The sequence below is a fragment of the Eutrigla gurnardus genome, assembly GCF_963514095.1.
Source record: "Eutrigla gurnardus genome assembly, chromosome: 1".
Taxonomy (NCBI): domain Eukaryota; kingdom Metazoa; phylum Chordata; class Actinopteri; order Perciformes; family Triglidae; genus Eutrigla; species Eutrigla gurnardus.
The window spans coordinates 19,319,609-19,333,266 of record NC_139915.1 but is presented as its reverse complement, the minus strand read 5'-3'; the positions used below and the strand labels follow the sequence as shown (position 1 = coordinate 19,333,266).

Genomic DNA, 13,658 nt, shown 5'->3' with positions numbered 1-13,658 from the left:
CAAAATCATTTTTTGACTTGAACAGACTGTAGGTTGCAGTTGAGGGACATTGAGCCAGTATCTAAGGTCTGGAAAGGTATCGGAGGGAGATCATGTTTATTTGTTGAAACGAGGCCGGCTACTGGTTTCCAGTCTGTACCCTCCGAGTGTTTAACTGCGTCTCTCTGTTTTAGAGAGAACCACAGTGAGATTGAGCGACGCCGACGCAACAAAATGACCCAGTACATCACCGAGCTGTCAGACATGGTGCCGACCTGCAGTGCCTTGGCCCGGAAACCTGACAAACTGACCATCCTGCGTATGGCGGTCTCCCATATGAAGTCCATGAGGGGCACCGGTAACACATCCACTGACGGCGCCTATAAGCCCTCCTTCCTCACTGAACAGGTACTGTCAAGTCTCACACTCACCACATATAACACATCCTTCAAATGTTTTATTCTTTTCCCACATGGAATCACAGTGAAAAATAATTTAGAGCAAAAAGTAATTTCTACAAATTCATCTACATAAAGTAGGAACGCTCAAAGTACGATGGCCATTTTCATCCAATCCAAATCAACAACAAACCTGGGACTCCCTCCATAATAGATACTTAAGTGATGCTGTAGTACATTTTGAGGTATCCTGACATCAATTTAAATTTTTCACTTTGTTGATCTCACATCAATCATTTTTATTGCAGTAAAATCTGCAGTCAGACTGACAATACTTGCATCTTTTTTTTTTTTACCAACTTCCTGTCAACCCTGCTGACTTTATGAGGCCAAATGAGGCCATTTACCCATTAGCACACCAGAAAAAGCTCAGCACCATCTTGTGGGTTGAAGAAGCAATTGTTTCACTTGTATTTACAATATTAATAGTTTATTTAATGAAAGAGCAATACTTGGTGTCCAAGTGTCGATTCATTATCGCCAAGCCAAATATCGTGGTACTATGCTGTATTGATTTCACCCCCCATTACCTAGGTTTTTGACGTCATGTTTACATGCACAATTTACCATCTTCAAAAACCTGATCGTGACAGTGTCCATGAATCTAAATAGGCTGTCCCAGTGACAGATATTGTACGATATTGGAAGCTTCAAGAGGAAAAGAGAAACGAGCATCAGTATGAGAAACATTCTCTCACTGCCTGACTTTCTCATGGCAGGTTTTGTTGGAGTAAAAGAAACCTGCTGTCATTACATTTGAAGGGGAGAGGACGACAAAAAACACAAGCTGTCATACTTTCCTCAAACTTGCGGCAATTGTTTTCTGATATTGTACTTTACTTTGCTGTCATTGAATACTGAGAGATGAGGCCTATATATTCGTAAATAAATATACTGCAGTCTATTGCAAACTGTTTATTAAAAGACGTGGCTTTGAGTGGACTATCGATGTCCTCCGCTGGTGGTACAGCACGCGGGACACACTACAGAATAGAGAATATCTCATATTAATTCATGTTGATGTGGGATTACTTATTTCATATGCCATTTTGGAATTTTGGGTTCGTTCATATAATAAAAAAAATATATAATAGAAAAAACCCAATGCATATTGATTTGGATGCTGATTACCATGGCAACTGGCACCAGTCAAAGCTTTGAATCATTGGGGTCTAAATATAAATATTAAGTGTCACATTGAAGCTCTGACTCAGAAATCCCAGTTCACACTAATGTGGATTAGAGTCACATTTGTCTCTATCCTCCGGTAAACGTCTGGTTCCAGGTTCCTGTCTCAGCTAGACTACACTATATACTATTTATAGATCTGCTTGTCCCAATACTTTGATCGTACTTCACCCACTTTAATATGCTGCTTTGAGATATATTTCAAACTCAGGATATAGTATTCATCCATAAAATAACCCTGCTAGTGTTGAAACTTTGCTCACTGTGTAGCAATCAGTGACCAAATGAGCTCACTGTTTTTTTTACCATGCATCTTGGGATTTTTTCAAGAAACTGGAACAATTTTGGCATTTGGGAATGTGGAACATGAGTTTCAGAGCAGATCACTACCTAGTAATCTAGAGAGTGGTTTAAGGCACACCCTTACTTTATATACACTGACAATAGAAGGCCATGTTTTGTGTGTAACGCTCATATGATTCACAGCCTGTTCTGTTCTATTTTGTCTCTTTTTTTGTTTCTTTAATGTCTGCTTCAGACTCTATGATATTAGTGTCGGTACGGTGGTGTCAGATCAGGTGATTATAGAGTTATAAAGTTCTCTCTTATGTTTTTTTTCCAGACGTCATAAAACGTTGAATATTCTCAACTTTTCACCACTTGTCAATGTCAGGTTGACAATCAAATGCAGAAAGGGGCGGGCTTTACTACTTAACTACTTCCTTTCTGTTCAAAGGTTGATATTAGTAGTTTTTAATTAGGATGAACAATCTATTTTTTCATTCAGTATCTTTTTATGGTATTTTTCTCTCCTCATCCAACAGCAGAGCAACATCTTGAGGTCTACCTCATCATCAGCTCTTTTTGCCCGACACACTTTACCAAGGGGCGCTTGTGTGAGCGTAACAGGGCCTTGTAACTCAATTCCAGTGTTTAATCAATGTCTTGGTCTTGCCTCTGTGTGTTTAAGCCTGTGCTCTCATGTTCTGCTCCCTGTAGGAACTGAAGCATCTGATCCTGGAGGCGGCGGACGGCTTCCTGTTTGTGGTTGCTGCTGAGACGGGACGGGTGATCTATGTGTCGGACTCTGTGACACCAGTGCTGAATCATCCCCAGTCCGAGTGGTTTGGCAGCACTCTCTATGAACAGGTCCACCCCGACGACGTTGACAAGCTGAGAGAACAGCTCAGCACCTCAGAAAACTCCATGACAGGTAGAGGAAATTTTTCCTAATAGAGAGGCAAAGTCATCTGTATTTGGTGGAGAAACCTAGCAAGATACTACACCAGCAAGCTACTACACCAGCGTGATTTTACACCAGGGTGATATTACACCACCGAGATTACACCAGTGATATATTGATATTACACCAGCGTGATATTACAGCAGCGAGATATTACACCAGGGTGATTTTACACCAGCATGATATTACACCAGCATGATATTACACCAGCGAGATATTACACCAGCATGATATTACACCAGCGAGATATTACACCAGCGTGATATTACACCAGCAAGATATTACACCAGCGTGATATTACACCAGGGTCATTCCGTGTCATTTCATCAAATTTCTGAAAATCTTCCCACCTGACCATCTCAGAATGTCCTGAAAAAATTCAAGTACAAAGACTCACTTGTTACTAGGACAAATCCAAAATATTAGGTCTCTACTGTCAATGGTTTTCTCATGAAACATCATTGAATGAAGGGTAGTTTAGACGGTTTTTGGCATCATGCTCTGAAAAGCCATTTTTAAACAGCAATATCTGGAAAACTATCTCACCTGTGGCCTTCAAAATGTTTACAGAGTATATCTGTTACTAATAGCCTCCAGCCATTTAATATCAGGGATGTAGCTCAATGATAACCTAGTATGGTAGGTACTTAAAATTAGGCTTTTTGAAATAAAGTAGTACATTTGAAGAGTGGCTGAGCTCCCATTTTTGCAGATAAAAGACTTCTATCACTTCTGCCTCTATCTCTGGTGTTAGCTTAAACATTCTACAAAATATGGTTTCTCTTAGATTATTAGTTTCGCAGATATTAAGGCTCAAAAATGGAAGTAAACACATCTTGGCCCAACTTCAGAGTCATATTCCAAAAAACTGACAACACGTATCAGGTCCAAACTTACTTTTTTTGAAAGATCATATTCTTGTTAAAATCATATTAAAAAATCAGGAGGGTGTTTTGCCTCAATTTGTCGCAGTGATTTTTTTAAATCCTGATATTGGTGGGGTTTTTGTGGCCGTTTTTGGTACTGCATGTCTTAATATCCTACAAGTAAACATCACAGCAGGGCATTTCAATTGTGTTTTTTACCATTTACCAAAGACTTATATGTGACTAAATACTACTGATAAATTTAGCCTTATGAAAACATTAAATTGTAGCACAGTTGTAGTTATAGAGGCAATAAGTCCTTGGATGTGAGTTGAACATGCTGAAAGCAGCTTTTAATGTCAAACCATGAACAAATGAATTGAAGACTGTACATTTTGTCATACTTTAAGTATATAAATTACACAACCAAATCAAATAATAATCTTAATTTGAGCATAAAGATTTTACATTACAGTAGAAAAGTCTCCAAAATTTGATATTGAATAACAGTTTGTCTCTGTGCTCACTATGAGACAATATGTGAGTTGTGTGTATGATCAGAAATGGTGGATAGGAAGTATCAGAGATGTTTCAGATCAAGATGAAGATGTACTGGTTCAGTTCATGCACCCACATGGCCCTGCCAAGAGTTTCTACTGGCCAAGAAGAGAAGATGTGCAATGTTCCACTGCAGCATAGAATTGCAAGATTTGACGTTCCCTCTACAGAAACTGGGCGCATCTATGCCATCAAAAAAGATGAGCACAACAGAGCAGAGATGTACATTAGACAATTTCTAAACTGACTGCCAAATTAATGAATGTGACAAAGGAATTGGATCTAAAAGATGAAAAATGTGTGATCCCTCATAGTGAGCATAGAGACAAACTGTTATTCAATATCAAACTTTGGAGACTTTTGTACTGTAATGTAAAATCTTATGCTCAAAATAAGATTATTATTTGATTTGGTTGTGGTATTTATATACTTAAAGTATGACAAAATGTACAGTCTTCAATATTATGCTATTTTTGTTCATGGTTTAAGACATTAAAAGCTGCTTTCACCATGTTTAACTCACATTCAAGGACTTATTGCCTCTGTAACTACAACTGTGCTACATTTGAATGTTTTCGTAAGGCTAAATTTATCAGTAGCATTTAGGCACATGTAAGTCTTTGGTAAATGGTAAAAAAAACACATTTGAATTGCCCTCCTGTGATGTTTACTGGTAGGCTATTAGGACATGCAGTACCAAAACCAGCCACAAAAACCCCACCAATATCAGGATCTTTAAAAAATCACTGCGACAAAATGAGGCAAAACACCCTCCTGATTTTTTAATATGATTTTAACAAGAATATGATCTTTCAAAAAAAGTAAGTTTGGACCTGATACGTGTTGTCAGTTTTTTGGAATATGACTCTGAAGTTGGGCAAAGATGTGTTAACTTCCATTTTTGAGCCTTAATATCTGTGAAACTAATAATCTAAGAGAGACCATATTTTGTAGAATGTTTAAGCTAACCCCAGAGATAGAGGCAGAAGTGATAGAAGTCTTTTATCTGTAAAAATGGGAGCTCAGGCACTCTTCAAATGTACTACTTTATTTCAACAAGCCTCATTTTAAGTACCTACCATACTAGGTTATCATTAAGCTACACCCCTGATATTTCATGTCTGGAGGCTATTAGTAACAGATATACATTGTAGAAAAGGCCACAGGTGAGATAGTTTTCTAGATAATGCCGTTTAAAAATGGCTTTTCAGAGTATGATGCCAAAAACCGTCTAAACTACCCTTCATTCAATGATGTTTCATGAGAAAACTGTTGACAGTAGAGACCTAATATTTTGGATTTGTCCTATTAACAAGTGTGTCTTTGTACTCAAATTTTTTCAGGACATTCTAAGATGGTCAAGTGGGAGGCATTTGATGAAATGACACGGAATGACCCACCAGCGAGATATTACACCAGCGATATATTGATATTACACCAGCATGATATTACACCAGCGAGATATTGATATTACATCAGCGTTATATTACACCAGCAAGATATTACACCAGCGTGATAATTAGGGCTGAAACGATTCCTCGAGTTATAGGAGTAACTCGATTACTAGGGATGTCCGATAATATCGGCTGTCCGATAATATCGGCCCATATTAGCCTATTTTTGTAATATCTGTTGGTATCGTTATCGGTTTTTCCACCGATAATGAGTTGTTGTGCTGCTGCCTGCTGCTGCCGCCGCTGCTGCTTGTTGGGTCCTGACATTTACCGGCGCGCAATTGATGACATCATCAAACCGCACCACCAAAAAAACAACAGAAGAGTGTGGCTAGCGTAGCTAACAGAGGGGTATTCCATCAAACTCGCTAAGTGCAAAGCCGGGCTAATTTCAATAAGCCTCGCTACCTTTAGCGAGAGTTGCGTTCCATCAACGTGACTTGAGGTACTAAGTAACCATGGGAATTTATCCGACCAAACTAGCCTGCCCTGGGGCAGGCTAACCATCAGGCTTACTTTAGCGGGGGTTTCAGAGAAGTCCGTCTGTCGGAAACAACTGTACCAGCAGAAGGTTCCGCCAAGCCTAGTCCTCGTGATTTCATCACGTGAAAGACCAAAAATGACCAAAATTACATATATCAAGTACAAACAGACTATATTTTCATCAAGCGTCTAAGAATACACGCTTGCAATTAAAAAAATATGAATAAATCGTTTATTTTGTTTAAGACCAACTGGCCATATCATTATCTAAAGCTCCCAGTTGGGTGAGTGGTGATGGTGATGCTCCTGCCCCTGGATGTGGGCATCGCAGGTTCACATCCTGGCGAAGACATCTCATGTGTATTTTTTTTTGTTTTTTTGCCTGTATAATTGTCTTTAGATCAGAGAATTAGACCAACATTTTACCTTAACTATGATAAATATGTCATACAATTTCCCCAGAACCCAAATATAACTTGCAAAAACATGATAGGCATAAAGATGTTCATTAAAAGGTTCATTGAATGTGTTCATTGAATTGTTGAGATAAATGAGTTGGTCAATGTAGATGCATTTACTAGGCCTATCAAAAAAAAAAGAGAGAGAGAGAGAGAGAGAGTTCCGGACAAAGAAAGAAGTTTCTCAAACTTCCATAGTCGGGAATTGAACCATGGCCTGCCGCGTGCAAAGCCGGCACGTTACTTCTACGCTATCGTCACGTTTGACAAATTGTAGTCAGTGTTATATTAGAACATGTTACTCTTAACGGTACTTCCGTATTTAATCGTTCGGCAATTCTTGCCCATGCAGCCTCGCGATTTTTATTTATCACTACAGTATTCCCTTTATGGGTTATGATGGGTTTGTACTCCTCATACAGTTCCATCAATCATTTTTGCTCTGGTCTTTTCTGCCATTTTCTCGATGATTCGACATTCACGGTTCTGGTCTGGCTTCATATCCCGTGAACGGCGTAACACAAGACAACTTTAACCTGGCTTGAATTAGCCTCAACAAGGCGCGGCTGAAATGCGTTAATGGAACGGGTTTAGCCGCAAGTGGAAGTTGGCGTTAGTTCTAACCAGGCTTAACCAGGTAAGCGCCGCTTTAATTAGCGAGTTTGGTGGAATACCCCTCAGGTTGCTCGCTCGTTGTTACACAAAATGTCTGCGGTCTGGAGTTTTTTTAACGTTTCACCTGCGGATACCAGATTTGCAGTTTGTAAAGATTGTGAGGCGCATGTCATGCGAGGGGGGACCAAGGCTTCGTCATTCAACACTTCGAATTTAATCTCTCACATCAAGAAAAACCACCCGGAGGCACACGAAGCGTTTTTGCAGCAACAAAGTAAGGCAAAACAACAACGAGGAAAGGACTCCGTGAAGAAAACAACGCAACTGTCGCTCAAAGAGTCAGCAGAAAAAAAACTGGCCCATCAATCTTTCAGCATCTTTCTCTGGACAAAAGGAGAACTTTGTTTACTACTCTGGAAGGTTTGAACTGAACTGTGTGCCTTTCTTGTTTTTATTGCACACCACATTAATATTGCAGGTTTTGTTTTTGCTCATGTTTAACAGGGCTGATTGAGCCCAGTTTATATTTTCAATTGACAATTACTGTATTAGCCCAAGTAATGGGCTAAGGACCGAGTTTTATTGCCTTTGTGTGCACTTTACCTCATTCCAAAAGTGTTGTTTGTTGTACCTCATAGAAATGAGCAGTTTTCAGTAGGCTGTCCTACACTACACATGTTTACACATGTTGACAAAATGTTAATAAATATGGAACTTTTCCATAAGTTGAAGTAGTGTCCTTATTTTTTTTTATAGACAATGTATGACAGGAGATAATGTGATGGGACCTAAAATTAGTCTGGGGGGAAAAAACGCCTGCATATGTATATCGGTATACCATATCGGTAGATATCGGAATCGGAAATTAAGAATTTAGAGAATATCGGCTATTGGATATCGGCAAAAAGTCAACATCGGACATCCCTATCGATTACCAAAATGCTTGAGGCAAAAACTCTGCCTCGAATCTTCGTTAAATTCCTATCCCGTGCATTATGCGGCTGCTCAGCAGGGCTCATTGTTCCACACGGACCGTTTTTGAGGAAGCCAAAGAATTAAAAAAAAAATAGGGTTAAAACAAACAGACCACAAGATGCCAAGCTGCGAATCAAATTCATTTTTGTCACTCTACACACTAACATTACTCACCATTACATAATTTTGTGTACAAAAATCACTTATACATGTTCCACTGGGTCAGTGTGTTCAGTAAAAAAAAGGTTAAGTATGGTTAGGACTATGGTTAGGACATAAATCATCAGAAAAAGCTCCATATTGTTCATTTACACAAGCCAGTGTAGAGCACAAAATAAATAAAAACAAAGTAAATTAGTTAATAAATAAAAATGATAGAAAATAAGTTTTTCGTTCACATACAGTAAATATCGTAAATTATAACAGTGTCTGGTCTCAAACCCAGGTATAGTGTCTCAAAACTGAATGGAGTTGCCGCCTTGAGTACCTTTTCCATAAAAGTTTTAAGTTGTTGCCAGTAGTTCAGAAGCGATGGACACTGCCAGAACACATGCTCCAACATGCAATGTTTTTATTAAGGAAAGTTTGTTGCACGGTGGTGTAGTGGGTAGCACTGTCGCCTCACAGCGAGAGGGTCTGGGGTTTGATTCCCAGGTCGGCACCAGGTTCTTTTCCCCCAGGTCCCTTCTGTGTGGAGTTTGCATGTACTCCCCATGTAAGCATTAGTTGATGACTCTAAATTGCCTGTAGGTGTGAGCGATAGACTGGTGACCTGTCCAGGGTGTACCCTGCCTTCGCCCAATGACAACTGGGATCGGCTCCAGCCCCCCCGCACGGTAGACAATGGATGGATGATGGATGGAAGTTTGTTGTGCAGGGGTTTTAAAAAATCTTCCACCCGAATTCTCGCTAGGACAGGGCAGACGTACTCCTCCTTTGTTGTTCAATCAACTTTTCCCATACTTCCAAATGCAGTGTGAAATTTCCTTCTTTTTCCCATTTTTTTAATATAGATTGTGTCCTCTCCACTTAACTCATTCAATCCATTATACAACTTGATGTTCCTGAGACCTGGAACCGACTTATATCCCCTTAAAAAGACAAGTCAAAATACCAGAGTTTGTCTTATCCAAGTCTGTCTTTCTTATTGTTTTTGTTTTATAGTCTCTTAAATTGCAAAAACCTGTTAAAGCTGTGATTACATTTGGGAGGGATGAATTGGCATGCCCCAGGTTTTTTTAAATATCCTCCACGAATAAGGCAATTTTTTGTTCCCCCCCTGCCAAATGAATTCCGTGTATTTTGTCGTTTTGTCTTATCCATTGGCTTAGTGGCTCTATAAAAACCACAATGTAATGGTTTAATTTCTACAAACCAAAATTAAGTTAGATGTAATTAAACATGTTAGCTTCTGTTGGTAAAAAATGAATTAAGTATTCACACAAATAAGGCAAAACAATGTGTATTCTTAATCATTACAACGAAATTATACCACTTACATTTTTGTTACTGTTTTTACTCATGTAAAGTACTAATTAACTTAATATGAGATACTTGTATTTACTTTATTTCATTACTTTCTACTTCTCCTCCACTGCATCTCAGAGGAGAGTATTCTATTTTTACTCCACCACATTTGTCTGACAAACTAAACTAAACAAGCTAAAGCTGCAACCACTCATCATAATGGAATTAATAATAATTTCAGTGTAGACGGGTTTTAAAAACAGGTAGTGGTATGGAATCATTCTCCAGTATCTCAATCTCTAGTACTGTAAACATCATAATTAGTTTTTATTTAAACATGTCCACCTGCTCACAGTGCTCACTAGAGGGCAGCATTGTCTGGTTAAAATGCTTCTCTGCTTTGAGGCTCCACACTCTCAGGCATCTCTGAACCCCACTGAACACCCAGCAGTAATGTAATCCACATAACACAATAATCTCCATGTACAGCTGTGACAGATGAGAATATGCACACATACATAAGCACACGATCAGCCTTTGAAGTCCAAGCATGCATTTATCAGAGTAATGTTTAATTCAGTGGAACCAAAGCAGCATATTATTTCCTTTTGCTGCTGCAGAATCAGAGCACTGTGCTACAGAGTTTCAACTTTGTTGTGTGGAGGACACAGCTTGTTTTCATGCTCGTAATGACTTTCATAATGTAACGAGTAGATTCATAGCTGCGCCTCATGCTTTATGGTGGAGTCTCTCTCAGATTCTGATGTGCCATGTGGACACAGTAAATAGTGTTCTTTGTCCTAGTGTTCTTTGTTCTTTAGTGTTATTCTCCTGTTTCTTAAATCACTAAAAACAGCAGGGATATTCCGTTTCAAAAGTAGATGATCAGATAGTGATGGATGGATAGTATGGTGGGATAGTTTGGCTCTTGTTATACTGCAGGTCTGTCTGGGATTATATTTCCATATCTCTCTGAAATTCCAGCAACATCTTAATTCCTGCTGAATTATCATATGCTGGCACATTATCTTGCTCATATTGGTGGGGCTCTATAGAAAAGGTCTCAAAAGGAACCAAAAATACTTCCACGTGTATATGTAACCAGGTTTAAATCAGCCTTCAACATTATCTGCAAAATCATCTCAAGGTATGGGATCAATACCTCAATATTTAGGAATGTCCTGGTTCGAGTGATAAAGATACGATAGATATCAAATGATCTGACACTTAATAACTAATTTGTCTTTTGCTGTAGATAATTATTGACTTCCCACAGAGAATGAAAACACAAGCACACAGTAATTCTTTTGCAAATATTCTTATTGAAAATGCACAACCAGTGCATATTACACTCCCATTTCCCACAAAATAAATGTGAGAATAAAATAGAAATTCTGGCCACAATCTAAATTGTTGAAAGGTTTTGTTAGAGCTCAGTCTCAGAAAGACTCTTTCCCATTTTAACTCTACGGTAACAACTTAGCTTTAAACGTGTACAGGATAACAGTCAGGAATAAACAAGGCATACTGTATGGGCTTACCTATGTCAACAGATAAACGTTTTTCAGACACCATCAAAAGAAAGAAAAATAATCCTCAGGTCTGGATATTATTACCATTTTCTTATGGCGCTAAATTAGGGTTGCTTTCTCCCTTTACCACAGGCTTTGAAAAGGACGACACCAGGGGTCGGTTTCACAAAGCAGGTTTAGTGAAAACCTTGAGTTAGTTAACCCTGAGATGAAAAATGCTAAACTCATATGCCTTAGTCAACTTAGCCACTTTCTTTCTGTGCCTGGGGGGATTACACCCAATGAAAATGATAATTTATTCAATGCCCTACTTTGTGAACTACAGGAGTTGAACCCCTGGCACCTGTACCGTGGGCAGCGTTGCTAACCATTACACCACAGTGTCGCTTTGCAAGGCAGAAAATAAAGACTTATTAGCTTTAGATCAATCGACTGTTTCATTCAGTTATACACATTAGATCTGGCAGTAATTGTCTGCCACACCAACTATCGCTACTAGGATGAGCTTGTTTTCTACATAAACACTCAGTAATATCTAATAACGCTCTCCCCGTTGCCATGGTGAATCGTAGTATAGGAGCTCCATTAATGATGGCTTTGTAGAGTCGGCATACTCAGAGTTGATTGAACTAATTCAGAAATGCTGTTCTGGAACCGAAAACTCGCCCATCTCAGAGTTGGTCAACTCAGAGTTCAGGGTTAGGTTCAGAGTTTGTTGAACCTGCTTTGTGAAACGGGCCCCAGCACTGCGCAGCTGCCACCTTGTGGGCATTAATGCAAAGTGTTCGCCACTGCTGAATAGTGTTGAGAAAATTTGACTCAATTCAAACAAAGTGGCATAACCTGAGCTATTTGTGTCCGATTAATAAGTGAAATGGGAAACTCACAGTTTGTGTTTTACTAATGTGTTTAACTTTACTTCAAGTTGGCTTGGATGAATATACACAATGTCCTATTATCGGGACACATATTGATCACACAATCACATCATCCCTGCTTAAGAGTTTTAAACACAACCACCAGTTTTGAGGTTGGTTACATACACCTCAAGTGAGTGGGTGGGGCTCGGCGTGCCCCCCCCAACAATCAGTAACTCTGGTTTGGTTTAAATAAAACCGTCATTTACAGAGTTAGATGTGATAATTTGCTGCTCTACACGCTGTATCTCTGCAATTCTGTGAAACTCATAGCTTGTTGAATGACTAAAGACTAGAGGTGTGACGATATACTCAGCTCACGAGACGAGACGAGACACGATATTGAGTTCAGATTTTAAGAAAACTACAATGACAAAATATATGACTGGACCAACAGACTTTAATTTAACAGAGTTGCACATGCATTTTGAAATATTTTATTATAACTCTTTACATGCATGATGTAAGCATGAGCTTTTAATAAACCTCTTCTTCCACAAATTTAAACTAAAACTAAAATTTATTAAAGTTAAATTAAAATAAATACAATTAAATCTTTCTTTCTTTTTTTCAAGTGCAAACAGTATGTGCAAAACCAAATCAAAGGTCTACTCTGTCAATACAGAGGTAACGAGCCAGCATATCCAACGTCCTGTTCCATTGCGTCGTAACGTCCGTGATCAACTTGTGTGATGGCAATTGTAGCTGTTTCTGCTTGGACAGTAACACTGCGGTAGCCGTTGAACTACAATAAAAAAAGCAGTCACACGTCTCACCTGGCCACGTCAATATTACATGCATTGTCAGTAACAATAAGCGATGCCGTGGTCCCAGTCAGTAACAGCTGTCTGTAAAACCTCAGCTATGTATAGCTATAGTTAATCCTCGCGAGATCTCGTGGCACAAGATCTCGTCACACCCCTAATAAAGACGTAACAAACCTTTAAATTAGGTGTTGTAGATTAAACATGACTGAAGATTCAGTAATTAGGGCCCGAGCGCCGACAACGTTGGGCTGCGAAGCCCGATTGAAACTGTATCGTTTATTATTATTTTAATTAACAGATGCCTTTTGGGGGGCCTTAACATATTCAGAAGTTGAAAAAAATGTCCATGCTAATAGAAAACGGTGAAAATTTTGAGATTTTAAAGGTTTCATAGTTGGCCACAAAAAAGTGGCTGGCTAGCGCCACCTAACGCAAAGAAGGATGGCCAGCTTGCACCGTAACTCCAATTGACTTGAATTGACATGCAGATCCGTGTGCTCTACAAAAAATTACATTATGGCACCAAAGTCCACATACCGAAGTGTTCCGCCATTTTAAATTTTGTGAAAAACACGTTTTTGCTCATTTCTCCTAAACTGTAGATCTTGACTCACAATCAGAGCGCCACCTATTGGGGATATGAGTTGCGTGTGTGCGAGGGCCCGTGCATAAGGGCTCGCATTTTTAATTAGATCTGC

General features: G+C 39.1%; 1 protein-coding gene across 4 annotated transcripts in view; it reads left to right on the top strand.

Moving 5' to 3' along the window:
* arnt2 (aryl-hydrocarbon receptor nuclear translocator 2) overlaps positions 1–13,658 on the top strand; it is a 108,548-nt gene that overhangs the window by 31,477 nt on the left and 63,413 nt on the right. For 2 of the 4 annotated variants that reach the window (XM_084006993.1, XM_084006995.1), the window contains 2 exons: positions 186–387; positions 2,625–2,838. In XM_084006993.1, coding sequence (XP_083863119.1) covers positions 186–387; positions 2,625–2,838 — 416 coding nt within the window. Of the gene's footprint in view, positions 1–173; positions 388–2,624; positions 2,839–13,658 lie in introns of all 4 variants that reach the window. The other 2 variants (XM_084006992.1, XM_084006994.1) reach the window with 1 other exon arrangement.